Source organism: Rousettus aegyptiacus, unplaced genomic scaffold (assembly GCF_014176215.1).
Source record: "Rousettus aegyptiacus isolate mRouAeg1 unplaced genomic scaffold, mRouAeg1.p scaffold_m13_p_1, whole genome shotgun sequence".
Lineage (NCBI taxonomy): Eukaryota > Metazoa > Chordata > Mammalia > Chiroptera > Pteropodidae > Rousettus > Rousettus aegyptiacus.
This window is the reverse complement of record NW_023416284.1, coordinates 45,595,146-45,614,649: the sequence shown is the minus strand read 5'-3', so window position 1 is coordinate 45,614,649 and position 19,504 is coordinate 45,595,146. Positions and strand designations below refer to the sequence as shown.

At 37.4% G+C, this 19,504-nt stretch overlaps 1 protein-coding gene across 1 annotated transcript in view; it reads left to right on the top strand.

Moving 5' to 3' along the window:
• Positions 1-2,231: 2,231 nt before the first annotated feature.
• The window catches only part of SLC35D1 (solute carrier family 35 member D1), a 44,019-nt gene continuing 26,746 nt past the window's right edge, over positions 2,232-19,504 (top strand). The window contains exons 1-8 of the mRNA XM_016120871.2: positions 2,232-2,883; positions 3,708-3,741; positions 3,839-3,925; positions 4,570-4,637; positions 6,199-6,270; positions 6,893-6,961; positions 9,093-9,195; positions 12,703-12,795. Of these exons, the coding sequence (XP_015976357.1) occupies positions 2,681-2,883; positions 3,708-3,741; positions 3,839-3,925; positions 4,570-4,637; positions 6,199-6,270; positions 6,893-6,961; positions 9,093-9,195; positions 12,703-12,795 (729 nt within the window). The 5' untranslated portion in view covers positions 2,232-2,680. The remainder of the gene's footprint in view (positions 2,884-3,707; positions 3,742-3,838; positions 3,926-4,569; positions 4,638-6,198; positions 6,271-6,892; positions 6,962-9,092; positions 9,196-12,702; positions 12,796-19,504) is intronic.

The following is a 19,504-nucleotide window of genomic DNA, read 5'->3' as shown; positions in this document are numbered from 1 at the left end:
AACTAAGTGAAAAGAGAAAGTTTGAATTATTATAATAGTAATTATTATTATTATAAACTTGTAAACATATACTATTTTTTAAGCACTTTATCTTTATTAATTCTCATCACCGCTGAGTTGGATACTATTGTTATCCTCATTTTTTAGATAAGAAAACTGAAGCACAGTGATGTCAAGTAACTTGCCCAAGGTCACAAAATTAGTGTCAGAGGCAGTGTCTGGCTTGAGGATCAATGTTCCTACCCAGGTCTTTTGATGTATATTTTTAAAAAGTACGAAATATGTCTGTAAATATATGTGCATATAGGTATATGCATATGTATGTATACATATTTGTATATGCACAGAAAACGGCTTTAAGCATAGCTTCCAAACTATTAGCAGTTGCTTTCTCTCAAGAGTGGTTTGGGGTGGGAGAGGAAGAGAGTAAGATACTTCTGTGATATATCTTTCTTGTTTGCCTTTGTTATGAGGGACATTAATATTTTTTAAATAATTTTTTTCACAAGGGATGTTTCTTAAAATATAACTTTCTAGTTATTTTTTTCTTCACTGCTAGCAATTAAGAAAGAAATCTGGTCATTTTCCTTTTTGTTAAAACGTTATACTATCTATTGGTTCACTCAGCAAAAACATCTGAACTGTGCTAGGTGTCCTTGTCTCAGTCCTCAAGTTCACTGTCTAGTGGAACAGACCGACATTTAAACATGTAATTCTAGAGCCATTATAAAAGGGATGCACAAAAATGGGGCAGGAGGGACACAAAAGAGAGATGTCAGTTCTATAGAAAGCAATATGAAGGAAGGTACCCAGAGAGGAGGTAATGTTTTGCCTAAATACTGAAGGAAAAGTAAGAGTTCTTCAGGAGACAAGGGAGGGAGGAGAGAGAAAAAGCAGCCCAGATAGAAAGAATAATGGGAGTAAAGACACAAAAGGAAAGACATTGGACCCACACTGTTCTGCAGGGGACTCGGCATAGTTTGACTTAGCTCCAGCTTAGGGAGAAAAAGATGAGGAGTGCCTCTGGAGATGTGGGCAGGAGCCACATCACCAAAGCCTTGTAGGCCATGTTAAGAACTTCATCCTGTGTGCCGGGTATTCCTAACGAGCATTTGAAGACGGGTATTCCCAGAATAAGTAAAAGATATAGATGAAAAGATATAAAGAAATATTATCCAATCTTAAAAATGGAAAGACATTCTGACATGCTACATGTGGATGAACTTGAAAACATTATGCTAAATGGAATAAGTCATGCACAAAAAGACAAATATTGTATGATTCCTCTTAGAGTTACCTAGAATAGTCAAATTCATAGAGATGGAAAGTAGAAGCTATTAGAGGATGGGTGGCAGTTATTTTTAGTGGTTTCATAATTTCAGTTTGAGATAATAAAGTTTTGGAGATGGGTAGTGGTGAAAGTTGCACAACAATGTCAGTGCTCTTAATGTCAATGAATTGTACACTCAGTCTTAAAATAATAAATTTTATTATGCATATTTTACCATAATAAAAACATGTTAAAATGGTAAATTTTTGTTATGTATATTTTATCACAGTTTAAAAATACGTTAAAAAAAGATATAGACAAAATAGGGAAATAATTCAACAATCTTTTTCTTTCTTGATATTAAAGTAGATGTCATTTCTTTGCTTAAGCTGATTTGTTTCTGTTATATAATGGTTTACCATTTACTGAAAACTAGCTCTGTGCTAGCTTTACATCCATAGAGATGATGAGGCGATGCAGGCTCAGAGAGCTCAATCACCTGTCCCAAGAGCATAGCCAGTGAGGGGGCATTTCTAGGAAACCTAGAATTGGAACTCAGCCCCCAACTCCTTTCTCTTTCAACAGTCCACAAGGTTCTCGATTATCTTGCTACTTTTTTTGGCTATGTCAACATTTTTCTTAAAAAATTCACCCTCGTTCTTCAAAGAATGTATTGTTTAGTGTTTTCCGGGTTCAGTAAATGTAAACAAACCTGAGGCAATGCTGAACGAAATGCTGAGTGTTTATTTTTGATCCACATGTATATTTTTGAAGGGCTTTGGCCCTCTAGAAGAGCCCAAAAGAGCCTTCCAAGTGAGTCTAGACTCACACAACCTGTGAACTCCTCAGCCAGCCACCTGCTCCCGAATCGCGGGCGGGCGGCGGGTCTGTACTTTTGCGGGGGCAGTTATCTGAAGAATACGGCTTCCAGCCCTCCAGCCTTCCCAGGTGCGTGGCCCAGGAGAGATCTCGCGCCGATCGCGCGCAGGCGCGAGGTGGCGGCGTCGCTCTGCGGCTGTGCTTTGCCGCTTGGCGTTCCGGTGTCCCCGAGTGGTTGCCTTCTGGGTTCTCCCTCTCGGCCCGCACTCAGGGTCTCCGGTGCTCCTCCTCCAGGCCCTCCCCAGCCCCTGCCCAGGCCCGGCCCGGCGTCGCCCCTACCCTCTGACCCCGCTCTGCACACAATGCCCGAGCAAAGTCCCCGGGGGTGTGAACCCCGGCGTTTCTGCCCATGGGCGGGGACGGGCAGTGTCTGTGCAGGCAGTCGAGGAGGGGAAGGCGCAGCCGGCCCAGTCCGCCGGTTCCGGCCCCGCGAGTGCTTCGCGAGCGACCAGCGCAAGCCCCTGTGGCGTCGGGCGCCGCCGCCAGGCCCTGCGGCTGGTCCCATCCCAGGCCGCCGCCGCCGCAGCAGCCATGGCGGAAGTTCATAGACGTCAGCATGCTCGGGTTAAAGGAGAAGCCCCCGCGAAATCCTCCACACACAGACATGAGGAGGAGCTGGGGATGGCGTCGGCCGAAACGCTGACCGTGTTCCTGAAGCTGCTGGCTGCCGGCTTTTACGGCGTGAGCTCCTTCCTCATCGTGGTGGTCAACAAGAGCGTGCTCACCAATTACAGGTAGGGCCGGGGCGGCGGCGGCCCAGGCCGCGGACAGGAGCGGGCGGCGGCGCGGGGCGCAGGCTCCTTGGACTTCGGCTTCCAAAGTTAAAGCTGAACAAAGTTGGGCGGGAGCCGGGGAGGACGGGAGGTTGACACGCGGCCCGGGCGACGGCGCGCGACTGGGCGCGTCTGCCCGGGGTGGGGGTCCGGCTCCCGGCGCGGAGCTCCGGACGGCCCGGCGCGCGCTCGGGGCCGCGTTGGGGAAGCGCCTGCCTGCGGCGCCCGCGCGCTGCAGCGCCCTGGAAACCCTGCCCTTCGCAGCGCCGGAGAGAAGTTGCTTCGTGACTTGTTGGACCCTGTGCATGCGAGGCAGGGAGCAGAGCGAGGGATGCCCTCCCTTCTCCGCAGCCTGGGCCGGGGCTTCAGCGTTCCCCGTTCGCTGACAGCCTCTGGGGACGTGCTCATCTCAAGCCCTTTTAAAATGACCTTGGTGCTGTCACTGGGACACTGAGGCAGAAGCATTTCTACTTTAAAGGTGTGAAACCGTTGAAGAGACCCGTGTCTTCACTTCCTTCAAAAATCCGTTGCAGGCAGCGGGCTGAAATTGTAGCGTCGGACAAGATGAGGCAAGTGGCCGCCTGAGGCTACAAGTTCAGTGGGTTGAGTTGCCTGACAACTCGCAGCGATTTTTCTCACCGATTTTCACTTGGATAAGGATTTGACGTTGGTGTGTTTTGTATCAAAATGCATTTTAAAGTTGCCATATTTGCAAGTTGAATTCAGTGAGCTACGTTTGAGTTTTTCTGAACCTTTTTTTTTTCTCTCTCTCTACCGTTTTGTAGATTTCCCTCTTTGCTATGTGTTGGACTTGGCCAGGTTAGTTGGAATCTTCGGCATTACGTGGTTTATATCGTTAGAACTTCTGTGTGTGTCTTTATATGTAGAACAGTGAATCTGTGTTCTCTGTTTACAGATGGTGGCTACAGTGGCAGTTCTCTGGGTGGGAAAGGCACTCAGAGTAGTCAAGTTTCCTGACCTTGACAGCAATGTACCTCGAAAGGTAAAAAAAAAAACAAAACAAAAACAAAAACATAAGACTTTATTTTGTGAAAAGGATTCACTATGTTTTTTATCAGTGCTTTGCATATTTAAAAACCAGCCTTGATGTCACCAAATCTAGAGTGTGTATAGTAAAGGTAAAGAAAAAAGCCCTAAGAAATCATGTGATTTGTTTTAATGAACATTTAGGAGAAAGGTACAACTCTTTTGCATTTTCTACATCCACCTAATCTAGCCAGTGTATTCTGCATTCATTATTTTTTGGGTTTATTTTCTTGTTCTGTCTGCATTGCTTGATTCCATATGAAGATGAAAGGCTTTTTTTTCTGCTGACATTAGAGCTGTGGGCTAACATATTATCACATTTTAAAGCAAATGATATGTCTGTTCCACAAGGTTTGATCATATTTGTATTTCTGTTTCTATTTTTCCCTCCATACATCCCTTTCTCTTTCTGCCATAGTAGTGCTTTTTATACAAGAATAATGTTTGCACACTTTGTGGGGGCCAAAATTGTATATGAGAACTAACCTTATGCTTTAAGGGGAGAGAATTTGATCATATAAACAAAACTTTCTGTTTGAAAGGATCTTGTTTTAGCTATCTTTATTATTGAATTGTGTTATCCCTTTTTAAATTTTCTAGACGTTTCCACTACCTCTACTATATTTTGGGAACCAAATCACGGGACTGTTCAGCACAAAGAAACTGAAGTATGGATAACTTTATTTTACTAGTGAGGTTAATATAATGTATTCTTAAAATTGTACTTGATTGTCAAATATTTAACACATTGTTATTGATTCTGAAAAAAAGTGAGAGGACCAGAAAGCTTGTTACTAAATACTGATTACACTAAAGATTTTAGTTTAAGCTTTTTAAACTTAGAGAAAGAGGAGTTTTATGTTTTTATCCCTCGGTTGATTACAGAAGTCTTAAAATGTTATAAAATACTATGGTTGAAGATTTTCCAGACCTATAGTAGTGAAGGATATGTGCTAGGCTTTTGGTACCTAAATTCTTTGATACAATTAATTAATACTGTATTTTTGGCAAATACCACAAGCAAAATTAGAGGGCGAGTATGAGAACGTTTGTAGTTTTCCTTTTAACATGAGGTAGTTAAAATAATATCAGATAGAACCCGAATTTGAATATGATTAGTATTCTTCCCATGGCTGTATAACTGTAAGGCAGCATATTCACTTTTAAAAAGAAGTGATAGCTCTCTACTACATGACAACACTGTTATTTTCCTCTAACCTCTCAGTTCTTAGCTTTTCCACTTAAGGAGTGTAGTGAATATTGGGTGTATATGACATTACCATTATACATGTAGAGAAGTCAATTAACATGTGACCTCTCTTCCACATGAGCTAAACTCCTGGCATACTGGATTATTGTAAACACAATGGGGAGAACTCGGGATCAGAGACAAAGTGTTTCTCATTTCCTCTTTCTTCAGACCCAAGAAACCTGACAGAATGACCATGATGATCTCTCTGGGGAGAGTTCCATGGAAGTCAAATTTATCATGAGGGTGGCATCTTTTTCCATCTCATTACCCACTTGGAAAGAAGTGCAGACCTGCTGCAAAAGTGCTGCTTTTATAGAGTTTGCTCTTTTTCATTTATTGTCATCCATCCATTCATCTGTCCATCCATTCATTCACACCTTGTATTTGATTGCCAGTTAAATATAAGGCACTTTGCAATGATATGAGATATATTCATAAATAACTATTGCAAGAGGCTGTGTTTGATCAGTGCAAGCAAAACTCTGGGAAATTTAAAGTAAGACAAAATTGCTTCCACAAAAGGGCAATTAAGGAATGTTTCATGGGGTAAGATTATCATAGATGTGATTTGGAGGGTTTGGAGTAGGAAGGAAGGTCAGTAAGGAAAGGAGAAAAGGGCCATTTTCTCTTTTAATACTAACGTGATTACTCTTCTGGCTGTTTACATAATAAACAGTAAACTAAAGTAGCTGTTAGTAGTCTTTGATAATGCATAAATGATCTCTATCATTTTATAGTTTGGTGTTTCTCACTTCTAGTAGTTTTATAAAAGCAACCCTTTCAGACTTTCAAATAATAATTATTTCTTGAGAGAAATAAGGGTTTAATTTAATCACAAATTAATAATCATGGAATTTCCAGAATGGGAGGAAAAGATGAGCATATTTTCAAATACTAATTTGGAGACTCTCTTAAAATAGTTAATAAATTGTTAAACTTTATTTTACGTAATTATGTTTTTCTTTTTTATTTTGTAGCTTGCCAATGTTTACAGTTCTGAGAAGGTTCACCATCCTGTTTACAATGCTTGCCGAAGGAATTTTACTCAAGTGAGCTAAATTTCTAATATATCTAGTCTTTAAAAAACTTAAATCACTTTGTAAAGGTACCCAGCATAATAATTGTTTAATAATATTAAAATTGCTTGTCTTGCTTTTACTTTATCTTTTGGAAAATTTAAGTTACTTTCTCCCTTTGCTATAGGAATTGATAGTTTATGGGAGCAATAGTTGGGAAAGTTATGAATTGAAGTTAGAAACCTGTCTGAACATGAGATATACTTTGGAGAATTCCTATAACTACTGCTGCCATTGGTAGAAGTCAGGTCAGAAACATCAGTATAGGTATTAAATAGTGTTCTTGGCTTGGCTACTTTTGCTACAAATGGGTGTGACCTTTTTGTACTTAAAGAAATTTTGATTTGCTAAAATTTAAACTCAATGGCAAATGATGGTAAGAAAAAAATGAGTATCCTTATTTATATAACAAAATAAGGTTTTACTTCATCAAAGGGGTTCTTTTAAATATCTAGTTACTTGGAAACATTTAAAATGTGATTTTTTTACAGCTTTTTCCAAAGAAAAAAAATATATATATATTTTGCCTATGTTGTAAAGTGAATCTTTGTGAATAAAGCCACATGTATATGTTTAAAAAATGTTTTTTTTGTAGGAAGACTTTTTCTTGGGGTATTAAGATGACTGTATTTGCGATGATTATTGGAGCCTTTGTAGCTGCCAGGTAAGATGTGAGCCTGTATATACCTATGAGCACATTCGAAATTTTAAATAATTATTGATAATGAATGATCAGTTACCAATAAAGAGAATTTTTTATAGGTTAAATAAGAATCCTGTCTTTGAAAAGCATCCAAAAAACTTCAAAAGTTAAATCTTTTTGGCTGTGTTAAGATCAAGGCTGGCAAAGTCAAATTCTTGAAATTCTTAAAAATTAAATTTATGTAATTTAGAATTCATTATGCTATCTTCTACTTACTGAGTGCAGACTGCACGCCACACAATATGTTCAACATTTTACACATAATTATGTGTTAACAACTGTGAAAGGTATAGATATAATTTTCTCATTTTATTTTATTTATTTTTTTAACGCCTACAGTACCTGGTATTTAATTTTCCCATTTTATACTTGAGGAAACTAACACCTAAGTTCAATAACTTATTCAAGGTCGCGTAGCTACTAAACAGCAGAGCTGCCTGGAGTTTGAATCTGTTCCTGACTCCAGAGCCTACATGCTTTTTTAATAGACCATTCGGCATTCTTTTACTTTGTACACTGCTAAAGAAAATAATGTCTCAGAAAAGGCCGATGATAATGAATTAGTTGCCTTGTGGCATAATAAATAATAGAATTGTTTTATTTGGCCTCACTTAAGATATATCACAGATGCCATAACTTAGTCTATTAAATTTTTAAAGCTTTCCCATTGTCCTTAAGTTTTAGTTTTCAAATGGTTAGAGGAAATGTATACCCAAAGACTCAGAAAATAAAAATGATTGCTAGAAGCCTTTTACAATATTTTACTCAGCCCAGAGCATAGATTTGCTAATGCCACAAATTCTTCCTGACATATTTTTCATATGGGAGTTCCAGTGTGCCTCTTGGAATGGCTCTTTTACTTTTATCATATCCCTGTGGTATAGATGAGGGAGGAAAATATAAGTTAAATTCTATTCCACCCTAAATCTTAAACTGAAATTTTATTATTAAAAAAAAAGTTGTTGGGGGAATAGAATAATTGGTTATTAGAATTTAGTTATATGGCTAATGGCTTTCCCTCTAGCTGTTATTGCTCCCTTGGAGAAAAATTCTATATGAGTATCCTACCTTTCTATTTGAAGTTCCCTAATAGTCTTCGAAGCATTTCCTTGAAGTTAGTAGCATCCAAAATTGAACCAAACAACAGAGGTTCCTCAGGGGTAACTCTGGCCTTTGAAAAGTTTCTGAGAAAAATTATTGTTTGGACCAGCCTTGTCCAATTAGAACCTTTTACTTGGGAAAGAGATTGGGAGGAAGTCAGTCTGAAGTTAGGGGGGTTTGTCAGGCTGCTTGGAAGAAAGGATGTGCATTTAGGCTAGTTCTGCCTGAAGTTCCATAGAAGTCTTGTTCCATGTAGTAGTTTAGATAAAATACGTAGTGTCGTGAGAAAATTATGGAATGTGGGACCACCGTTTAGCTAGGATGCTAAAGTATGATTAAGGCATACTTTTCTTAATTTTCATTTTTTCTGTTCAATTTAATTCTTATCTCTACTAAATACTAGAAAACTTCAGTTTCCTTAATCCTGCTAATTATACCTCATAGGCACACTAAGCAATTATTTAAGTACTTGAGGTCTTACTGTTGTGCTTGAACACTGTTGTAACTTGATCTCAGAATTAACCATGATTCACACTTCAGAAATTTCACCTACTGGCCCAACCATCTGTGCAAGATAGCCTTAACTTTTGTGTAAACCTTTGGAAAATGACATGTTAACAACTCATCCTTTTGGTTTCCTTACCTGTGAAATCGAGCTCAGATGCCTTTTACCTGCTTCAGATGTAATAGTGAATTTAGTTGCTTGTTGTTGTTGTCTGACTTTTTAATTCAGAGCAGTGTGCTATTAACTGACATGATGGTTTATTGCTAATGATTTTAGGTGTTAGCGCTTCTCATTTTTGAAGACTTGTTGAATATAGAATTGCAGTTTGTAACTAGGAATCAAGAAATGCTAATAGATAAAATGTCTCGTGTTCAGTTACCTAGATAAGAATATGTTCTTGCTAGTACTGTAGTTCAGATGTATTTAAAACTAAGTGCATGTTCTTTAAATGTAAGTTGTGTTTAAAGTGTTTCTTATGTTTTGCAGCTCTGACTTGGCATTTGATCTGGAAGGATATGTTTTTATTCTGATAAACGATGTCCTGACAGCAGCAAACGGTGCATATGTAAAACAAAAATTAGATTCGAAGGTAGGTGGCAAGCTAAAGCTTCTATAAGACATGTTGACTGATGTTGGGAATGATAATGTTGAGTCATTAGGGAAAGAGAAGGGAATGAAGAAAAATAGGAAGCATGAGAAAGAAACAAGGGATATCTGAGGGTAGAGAAGAGTGTCACAAATGTTCATGGCTGTGTTCTAGAGGACTTGGTGAGGGACCTGGACAAGAAAGATATCTGGAAGCCCTTAAGCAGATTTGAGGAGAGGTGAGTGTTGGAAGGGACTACAGAAAAAGAACGGACTTGGCATATTTGTCCTACAAATAATAGGAAACTTTAAGGAGCATTTAGGAACTTTCTCTCAGGGGCAACACTGAGTTCCCTGACCTAGGGCTCATACTTTACCCATGAACTTTATGCACTCAGCTTGCAGCATGCACATAAAGGCTTTAAAGATAATTTTTGTTCATTTGTCTACTATACACTGAATATAGGCACACTAAAGTTTATTTTTAGATCAGGCCAGATCATCAGAAAGCTGAATATTTAAGCCACATCGGTTTTACTATATTATAGTATAAGATTGCATTATTGTAAGAAGAAGCTGTATGGAACTCAGCTCTATATATCTCATAAGTTGTTATTGAAGGAGTTTTCCTTTCTTATCATAATGTATTTTATATGAGGACTCACATGAGATATTTATCGTAGATGTCACCATAGTTTTTTCTGAGTAGCTGGTGTATTTTTGTCTCATAATTGAATCTTATAAGTAACTGTGGCTTTCTCTTATTTTCCTACCAATTTTTTTTCTTCATTCAGGTGAACTTATCTGCATAGTTTTTAGTCTGCTGTATTATAAATACAGTTCTACTTCAGGTTCTCTTTTGGAGTTCAGATCATAAATACAAAGGCCCTCCTGGATAGTAACCAGTATTAGTATGGAGCTTGTGTCATCTTGATGAGGGGCTTTGTCTTCTCCAGAAAGAACCATAGAACAAATGGCCGTCCCAGTAGCTCTCATACTCAGAGAATGTTTATTTTTAATATCCTCGAAGGACTAGGGACTGTAGATCTGTTTCCAACAAATTTTCTTTAAACATCCTTTTTATGTCTTGTTCTCTATTTACTTGCCTTGACTACTCCATATGATGATGGCATTTTAATGAAAACTACTATTAAAAAACTTTATCTTTTTCAATAGGTGAAGAAAAGGGATCAGTTAGAGATTTAGTTTTACTCCATTTTTTTCTTTAGCTTATTTATTGCTTTGAAAAATAGGTATTAGTAGTAATATTTTATTTGTCCAGCAGCCTCAGACAGTACTGTCTAATAGAATTTTCTGTCATGATGGAAATCTAAATCTCTGCTGTCCACTAATGGTAGCCACTAGCCACATTTGGATGTTGAGCAGTCAGTAAGTGACTAGCACACCTGAGGAACTGAATTAGTTTAATGTAATTATAAAATTGAAATAGCTGCATATAGCTCATGGCTACCATATTGGACAGCACAGTTTTGAGTACATCCTAGAATCTAGAAAACAGGTTTCTGAGTATTTTATTCCTAGTAGAGTCCTTTAGTTCCTTACCCAGAAATGATTTATGTCTTATTTGTATGGGAACGTTTAAGCATATTGATCTGCTTTTCATAGTTCATGGATTAGGAGCAACAAACTAGAAGGTGTAATTATATTCAGCTACAGAGAGGTTTACCAGCAGTATAAAAGGTCAGCTAACAATGAAAGAAACAAATAGGAAAACTATAAAAGTCAGATCAAAGTACTCAGAAGTGATTCGGGGACTCAAACAGCATTAAGGGCAACACAATTTAAGAACACAGTACAATAATACATATTTATGATGAAGCCCTAAATTAAATTTTAGTCAAGGTACTATCTTTAAGAAGGCAAAGAAAAAAAATATTCAAAACAGTTAAAATGTGAAAAGGAAAACAAAATAGTTTGGCATTTGTCAGTTGCCTGGATGGGGGTGTGTGTGTGTGTGTCGTGGGGTGGGTGATGTAGGCATCTTCTTCCTGGGTAACCCTCAGGTCTCTGGCTGACTGGGCACTATTGTTTAAGGGTGTTTTGGTCTATGGCTTTTTTCCTGTCTCCTTAGAAATGAGGCACACCTTTTCATGATGCTTATAGTGGCCATAAGCAATCAGTTAATTGTTTTATTGGAGACGTAATATGGCCACATTGAAATGCTTTTAAGAAGTCAGAAGTCTTATTACCCACAATTTCAGGACTGTTTATATTCGTGGTCCTTTGAGTATTTGTCATGTAGCATAAGGACTTAGTGCTGCATTTCAGACATGAATGCAACTATCAAATTTAAAACATTTTTAACTTTAAAGAAATAACACAAATACTACATATTTATAATAGAAGTAGTAGAAAACTTAGATAGGGGAAGAAAGTATAAATTCCCTTTCATTCCACCATCAAGTGAGAAACATTGTTTTGGTGGATGTTCTTTAGTGTTTATATGCATGTATACACTTAACTATGTATAACAATTTTTAAAGAGCAGTGATATATAGTTTCTAACCTGGGTTATTTAGTACTGTTTCATGAACACTTTTTTTGTCAGTCAGTATTATTGAATATTTTAAGTGGCTCTATATTTCATTGTATGGTTATATCATAGTCTAATCAATTAGTTTCCTATTGTTGGATATTTGTTTCCAGTTTTTCAAACTGCTTCTGAGAAGCTAGTTTGACTTTTTACATCTTTCAGTAATCTTTCAATCTCAGAAGTTAGGCATATATCAGGCTCCTATCCTCACGACTCCTTTACCCCCACACCCCAAACTCTGGCCTGCTTTTTCTGGTGACTTTGCTTCCTGCTGAGTGTCCCAGAAGTTGTAAATCAAAGGTGGACCCAGAGTTCTCGTAGGCTCCCTGTGTTTGAGGATGTGTGTGGTCCTTCATTGTTCCCCAGTAGCAGAGGTTGCAACTAGTCATATTAATATTTTGAGATTTGTAGATAAATAATCTTAATTTTTAATATACTTCACATATACATTTTCATAACTACTTCACAGGGAAGTTATATTGTCTGTGTTGGTCTAGGTATGAGTTTGTGTTTTCAGATCTGTCCATCCATCTTTCTTAAATGGCACTCATACGGTTCTGAAAAGCCCAAGATCAACTTGATGACTTTTGATTCATTTCTGGAAAGGGAATGGTTTCAGGGATGTGTTTCTATAGAGATATGTTTACGTATTATAAAAAAACCTCTTCCCTGTTTACTATTTTGAGGCAACCAGTTGATGTCATTTTTATTTCTCTGATTTTAAGCACTCAAAGAATTTCAAGTAAATTTAAAAACTTACAAATTTGCTTTTTTTTCTTTTGAAACCTCAACCTCGGGTTATTTCTTTACATTTGGAAACTTCTGACTTGGCTAATTTGCTGTGTATATTGTAGGAAAGGTGTATATGTGTGTGCAGATAATAGGGGTGGTACTTTGCATAGGATTGTGTATATATCTGCTAGAACCAAAGAAACACTCAATTATTTACTATTCCAGGAGCTGGGAAAATATGGCCTGCTCTATTACAATGCTCTGTTCATGATTCTACCCACCCTGGCCATGGCGTATTTTACAGGAGATGCACAAAAGGTAGGACTTTCTAACTATAGTTTAATGCCTTATGTTTTTGAATTATATTATTATTTGTAACCAAAAGATGGACTGTGAGGTGGTTAAGTAATGTGCTTATTAAGTGACCAGAAACTGAGAATTTACTTTTTAACTTGCTAATGTCATGCTAACCTTTTTTTCTTGTGTAAGTATTGGGTACTACTAAAATGGCTCAAAATAGCTTTGGCTGTAGACATAAAAATAGTGCGTGCCAACTAATGTCTTTCTGTTATGTGCCAGAAGGATAGAGGAAGGGGATTTTTACATTTCTACTAAACTACAAAATAGGAATAACAGCAAATTATCCTTGAGAAATAAAAAATCCTGAAATAGTAGAATTCTTCCAAATTAAAATCTTAGGCATCTTTAGAAGCTCTATCTTTTGGTATACGGTTGTTATCCTGGCTTAAATCCCAAACTGTTTTTTTTCCCTCAGAAGATAATTTAGCACTATGCGGAGACTTAACCATATAAATAGCAACTAAAATAATAGTTTACTGATTTTCTGCAAATGTCTAGCTAAATTAATCCAGAATAGAGTAGCAAAATAAGTCCAGAGAGAATTTTCCTCTGAAACAAGCCCATGTTCATAGGTGAAAAATTGATACCATTTTGTTAGAATTCACAAAATTTGCAAGCTACGTAAATGGAAATCTAGAATTATTATTATTTTTCATTAATTTTTTATGGTGACATTGGTTAACGAAATCCAGTAAGTTTCAGCTGTACACTTTAACAGTAAGGCATATATATATTTCCACTGTGTGTTTACCTCCCATAGTTAGGTTTCTTTCTGTCACAACATATTTGACTCCCTAAATTTGACCCCCTAGGATTCTGCCAAGGATTTCTGTACCGAGATTTTTTCTTAATGATTCATGTGTTGGGTATTTATTCTAATAACAGTGACAATTCCCACAAATTAGTGGGAGCCAAAATTTAAAAAAAAATGGTTTTTAGAAGTAGTTAGACTATTAAAAAGTTGCTCTTAAATCAAAGGTAGGAAAAGATCGACTGTTTATAAAGCTATTGTTTTTTTTTTTTAAATCAAGAACTTTCTTTTAAAAAATTGGCAATAGATCATCTTGAACGTATGTAAATGTTTTAATGAACTATGACCTGGCTGCCAGCAGGCCTAAAATGACATCAAAGTAGAAAACGGAGCAATTCTTACTAGTAAAGGGTGTCGAATAAGTGTTCTGTGGCTATGAAAAAAATGAGAAGAGAAACTAACATTTATTGAGTCCCTATTATGTGCTAGTTACCTAACATATGTAATGTAGTCCCCATAAGAGCTCTAGGAAGTTTGAATTATCTCTGTTTTGCCAACGTGGGAGTAGAGCTTCAGAGAGACTAAGTAACTAGCCCAACGTCACTCTGTCAGTAGGTAATAATTAGGATTTAAATCCACACCTGACTCCGAAGGCCATGGTCTTTCCACAGTGTTCTGCCTCTCCCTAGCAGACTCCGGCATCCCTTCACTCTTTAGCTTTAGAGCAAGAATATAATACAAAATAACCAGGCAGCACAGATAATTCAAAGTCTTGAGGCCAATCTGTACGTGAGAAACTTGGAAGAATTAATGTGGTTGGGCTATTCTAGAGACTTGACAAAGATGAACTTCTTATTACCTTGAAACTTTGACTAGTAGCTACTTGAAAAAAATTGAACCAAAGGAGAGATTTCTTCATTACAGAGTGATCATTAATTGACTAGAACTTATCTGCCAGGTGGTAGCATAGTTCATGCACATTTCAAAGTTCAGTAAAACGTTCAATTTGAAATGCTTCAATATAAAATGTTTCTCACTATGGAAAAATTACTTTGCCACCTATACTACTAGGCTGAGATTCAGATTTTCCTCTGATTCTTCCTTTAAAAAGCAGATAAGTAAAATTTGAGTAATCTTCCCCCACCCCCCAAATGAAAATGCCAGGCAAAGGACAAGAAAGGTTTATTTTGGAAGAATGATATTTTTAAGAATGACAGACTTTTTCTAAATACTTTCAAGTTGGGATGGTAACTACTTATGAAAGCTGAACTCATTGTAATCAGATCCCATCAGTATTTTGGGTTTCATATATTTTCTTGATTTTATTACTAATTAATATGGTTCTCATAGCATATTTATGGGGATATATATGGACACATTGGCTGGCAGTCTTAAAATTATCATATTCTTATCCGTCTTTCCTTAACATGCCCACCCTCTAACATTCTCAAATAGTTCCTAAGTGCTATTGTGTATTAGGCTCAGTGAATAGCCCAACATCACTCTGTCAGTAGGTAATAGAGTTAGGATTTAACTCTTAAATTGATAGAAGATTAATTAGGTAGTATTTTTGCCTTTAAGGACCATACAGTCATCTTGAGGAGCAGACCTGTCAACATCAGAGCAATAAACTATTATAGGTTTTGTGGGAGTAATGTTTTTAGTGCATTGTGGGGTATAAAATGGAAGTGGATCAAGTCTGTCTCACTACCTCGTGGAGCTTTTCTTGCACATGAAATTAAAATGTAAGTAATATGAATAATCAGTGTTATTTTGGTACGTTATGAATTTAGTTTGAAACTTAGGAAGTGTGAATTCTGAGTTTGACTCTGTTTATTCTTAAATTCCTTGTTTGCTTATGAGATAAGTCGCTACAATTTCATTTTAAGTTCATTTTGGTTAGTATTTCTAAGCGTCTTCCTTGTGCTAAGAAAGCCCTGTGCCAAGGTCTCTTGGAAATATATATTGAGAAAAATGACATAGTCCTTGCCACAAAGGAAGAGATTTTTTATGCTATAGGAATGGTGTAAGATCTAACACCAAAGTGCATGCCCATCGTTCAGTACTATAAGTATTTAGGTTAGGACGAAATTTATGTGATTTGAATATCAAGAATGGCTTTTCAGAGGAGATTAGGCTTGGTTTTCTTATCCACCAAATGCAACAAGTAATGCTAACATGTTCTAGGTGTTGTTGAGATATAACTTAGAGAGGTGGTCAGTTGAGTGGTTTGCTTTCATTAATCACCATGGAAACAGTGGCTGGAAGCCATAGACAGCGTTACGTGTCCAGGAGGCTCATAGTATTTTACAAGAGGTTGCAGTTTATTTACTCTATTGGAAAATGGTCAGTAGACCATTTAAAGTCCTGGCAAAAAGGGTTCACATTACAGAGTGTAGTACATGTGACGGGATTTCAGGTAAGTTTTCTGGAAAGACAGGTTCATCTTCAGTGTGTCTTTTAGACTTGTGCTTTTTCTCCAAAATATGTATACTTATAAGTAAACAGACATTTATATATGTGTATGCATTTTTTTTTTTATAATAGATACTTTTTTAGTGTAATGGTGTATGTTTAAGTAAAACTTTTCCCATATTAACAATTTGAGCCTACCTCTGGCCTTTGGTAATACTTTACCTATAGGATATGATGCCTTGTACCTGACAACCTGCTCCCATATAAATTATTTTCCCTTATACTCATACCCTTGAGGTAGGTTGTTATCTGATTTATAGAGGTTAAGACATGCTTAAGATTACACTGTGGAAGAGTTTAGAACTGGAATCTGTCTGACTCCAGATAGATCCCTTATTGTTTGCCTGACCACATCTATCTCCTAAAGCCATTTGCTTCCTTCCTGACATATTTTCCCCCTGTTTGGGACTCACATAGGGCTTTATTACAAAACAAGCTATTTGAATATGAGAAATGCCTCAGGGTAGTTTTAGAAGTGGAGTCTCTGAAGCTTGGCTTGACAGTTACTTGTTTACAAATACTCATATTTCTCTCAGTCAGTGAATATTTATTGAGTGCTTATGTGTCAGGTGCTGTTTTAAGTTGGAAAAAAAGACATATTGCTGCTTTAAAAGAACTTGCATTCTGATGGGGTGAGGTAGACTAAACATAATTGTATAACAACTACAAAGAGAAATAAAACAAAGAGGAGAATGACTGGAGAAATGCTTTTTGGATAAGATGGTTATGGAAAGCATTTTTACAGTTTTCGTTTGAGCAGGAACTCAACTGGAATGAAAAATAAATTTTTGCAGCTCTTTGGATAGCATAATCCAGGTCAAGAGAAGAGAAGGTTCTGTGAGCTGATATGGGAGTACTTAGCTTATTCACAAGGAGCATTTCCTGAGTAAGTAAATTCCAGGAAAAGCCAAGGTGTGCCTTGAGAGATGTGGAGGAAGAGAGATAAAAAGTACATTCTAGGTCAAACTGATAGCATGAGCACAGGCAAAACTGCAAGAACCAAACCCTTCAGTATGATTAGAAGGGAGAAGTCAAAGACTTTGGAGATTTTAGAAGAAACCTTAAAAACCATCTGGTTCAGGCCTTTTATTTTACAGATAAAGAAACTGGGACCCAAGAAAGGCTCAGGACTAGAACCCAGATTCCCCGATTCTATGACTAGTGCTTTCACTCTTCCCACCACCCCATACCTTGCTTAATTCTAAGTTGGGACCAGTGGTAGATATAGGAATTTGAAATTTATTCTGCAGATAGTGACAAGTCCCTAAAAGTTTGCGACGAGAGACAGTGGAACAGCAACCTTTAATTCTTTCCCTGACCACTGTCTGAACGAGTCCCTTCTGTTCTCCTGCTCTGCTTTGTCATGTGTAAGTAACTGAGTAGGTTGAATCAATGAGTTGGTTGGTTGGTTATCTAGGTAGGGAGGGCCCTTTCTGGAGCTGAGACAGAGTAGAAGTCATGCCAGTGTGGAGATGAGGCTGCTGTTTTGACAGCTGGTGTGAGCCCAGCTGCTCCCTGACTCCTGATATACAGTGCTGTTAAACTCACATTTGTTGGGCTCCTGGCTTTCCTGACCCAGATATGTTTCCATGGAAGCTCCCTGTGTATTGAATGTAAATGTCTCCAAGATAAATTGTTAAATGAAAAAGCACAGTATAGAACAGTGTGTATGATATGCTACCTTTTGAATAAAAGAGAAAATAATTAGGATATATATATAGTTACATTTTATTCGCTAATATTTAAGTAAAGAAACTAGAAGAGTATGCATGAAACTAATAAAATAACCGTGTGTGTGTGTGTGTGTGTGTGTGTATGTGTGTGTGTGTATGTGAGGGAGGGAGGAAGAGAGAAAAGGTGGGGGTGGGGGACAATGAAAGTTTCTTCTACCTTTCAAGGTTTTTTTTTTTTTTTTGGCTGATCTAATAATTAAATCTACATGAGAGATTAACAAGAGAAGATAACCAAATTTAATTACCAATGTACATATGGGAACCCTACATACATGAGAGATTCAGGAATTGAAAGTTAAAATGAGGAAAGTTATGGAGTACACAGGACATTCTGAGATAAGGATGAGATAAGGCACCTTAGGGCTTTAGAGGGGAGGAAGGTCATTGCAGGATGATAAGAACAGATTAGTAATCAGTAGTTTGCTCTGCCATATAGGTAGATCAAAAAGGTTGTCTCCGATAATCTCTTATTATGGGATGGGCCCTTAATCTAAATTTTTCCAGGTGATTAAGTGGGAGTGGAGGAGGCACACTTCCTTTTGAGCCTGCAGGATCTCTACTGCCTTTAGGTCAAAGTAATCTACATATCAGAGGCAGGTCTTTAGCTGACTTATTCTGAACTGCTACAAGGGTAACAGGAATGTGAGGGAGACTTTTCACTTTTTTATATATATATCTTTGATTGTAGAGCCATGTGAATGTATTTTAAATCATATTTTATAAAAGGAATGATAAGAAGAAGATAAACTTTTTCTATAAATAATGACTATCCTGTGATGAATCCTAAATTTTAAAATAACTGGAGGAGGTCGGGCAAATTAATTTGTTCTCATTTTTCAGAGTTGTAGACCCATGACCCAGAATGCAAATTGAAGTAAAATCAGATCCAAATTACTTTTCTCCAAATCTCACTGTTAACCTTAGGTAGGCAGAGGAGGGAAAACATCCTCTTTTAGGACAGAAATCCAATAAGAGGACTCTGAAGGTCAGCTTCCAGGGAGACAGGAGTTATACAGAGCAGTTGATGAAGCTGACACAGCCTTTAAGCAAGAGTTGAAGGCCATGGAAGAAAAAACTAAATTACTGTAGAAATTGAAAAGGAAGATCCAACTGGACAACTGGTCCGAGTGAGCACATGATGGAAGTCATTGACAAAGCATTCTGAGAAACCAAACGTATGTGATTTTTAAAAAAAGTTTATTTAAGGTTCTCGAAAGTCCCAGGCTTATCAGAAACCTAGGAGCCAATATTTCAGCATGTTTTCTAACTTTAAAAGATTCTCCTTTAAAAAAAAATCTATCATGCAAAAGCCAGGTTACTCTTAATAAAAAAAGATAGATAAATGCTGTGTGTGTTATCTGACTAAAGACTTTCCAAAGTGTCTGTTAGGACAGACTGTGTTTAAACTCGTTAGTTGGTACCTCCAAAAGGGAATGTCTGCAGTACAAAGCCAGTGATTCACAGAGTCCCAGGAATTGGAGGCTGGCTTTCTGACCGCACACCCTGCTAGGTGTTCTCATATAGGGAGGGAAGAACAGATCCCTGGCTGTAGATCTCACAAGGACAGTACTGTAGGCACTGCTACATTGTATAATGTCTTCATTATATCATTGGTTAAATTACATGGCTAGATGAGTTTACAGGAAAAGTTGCTGCACAAATTATCTACCTGGAGGTGTCTCTTGCTGAGCATTGCTGAGTAAATAAT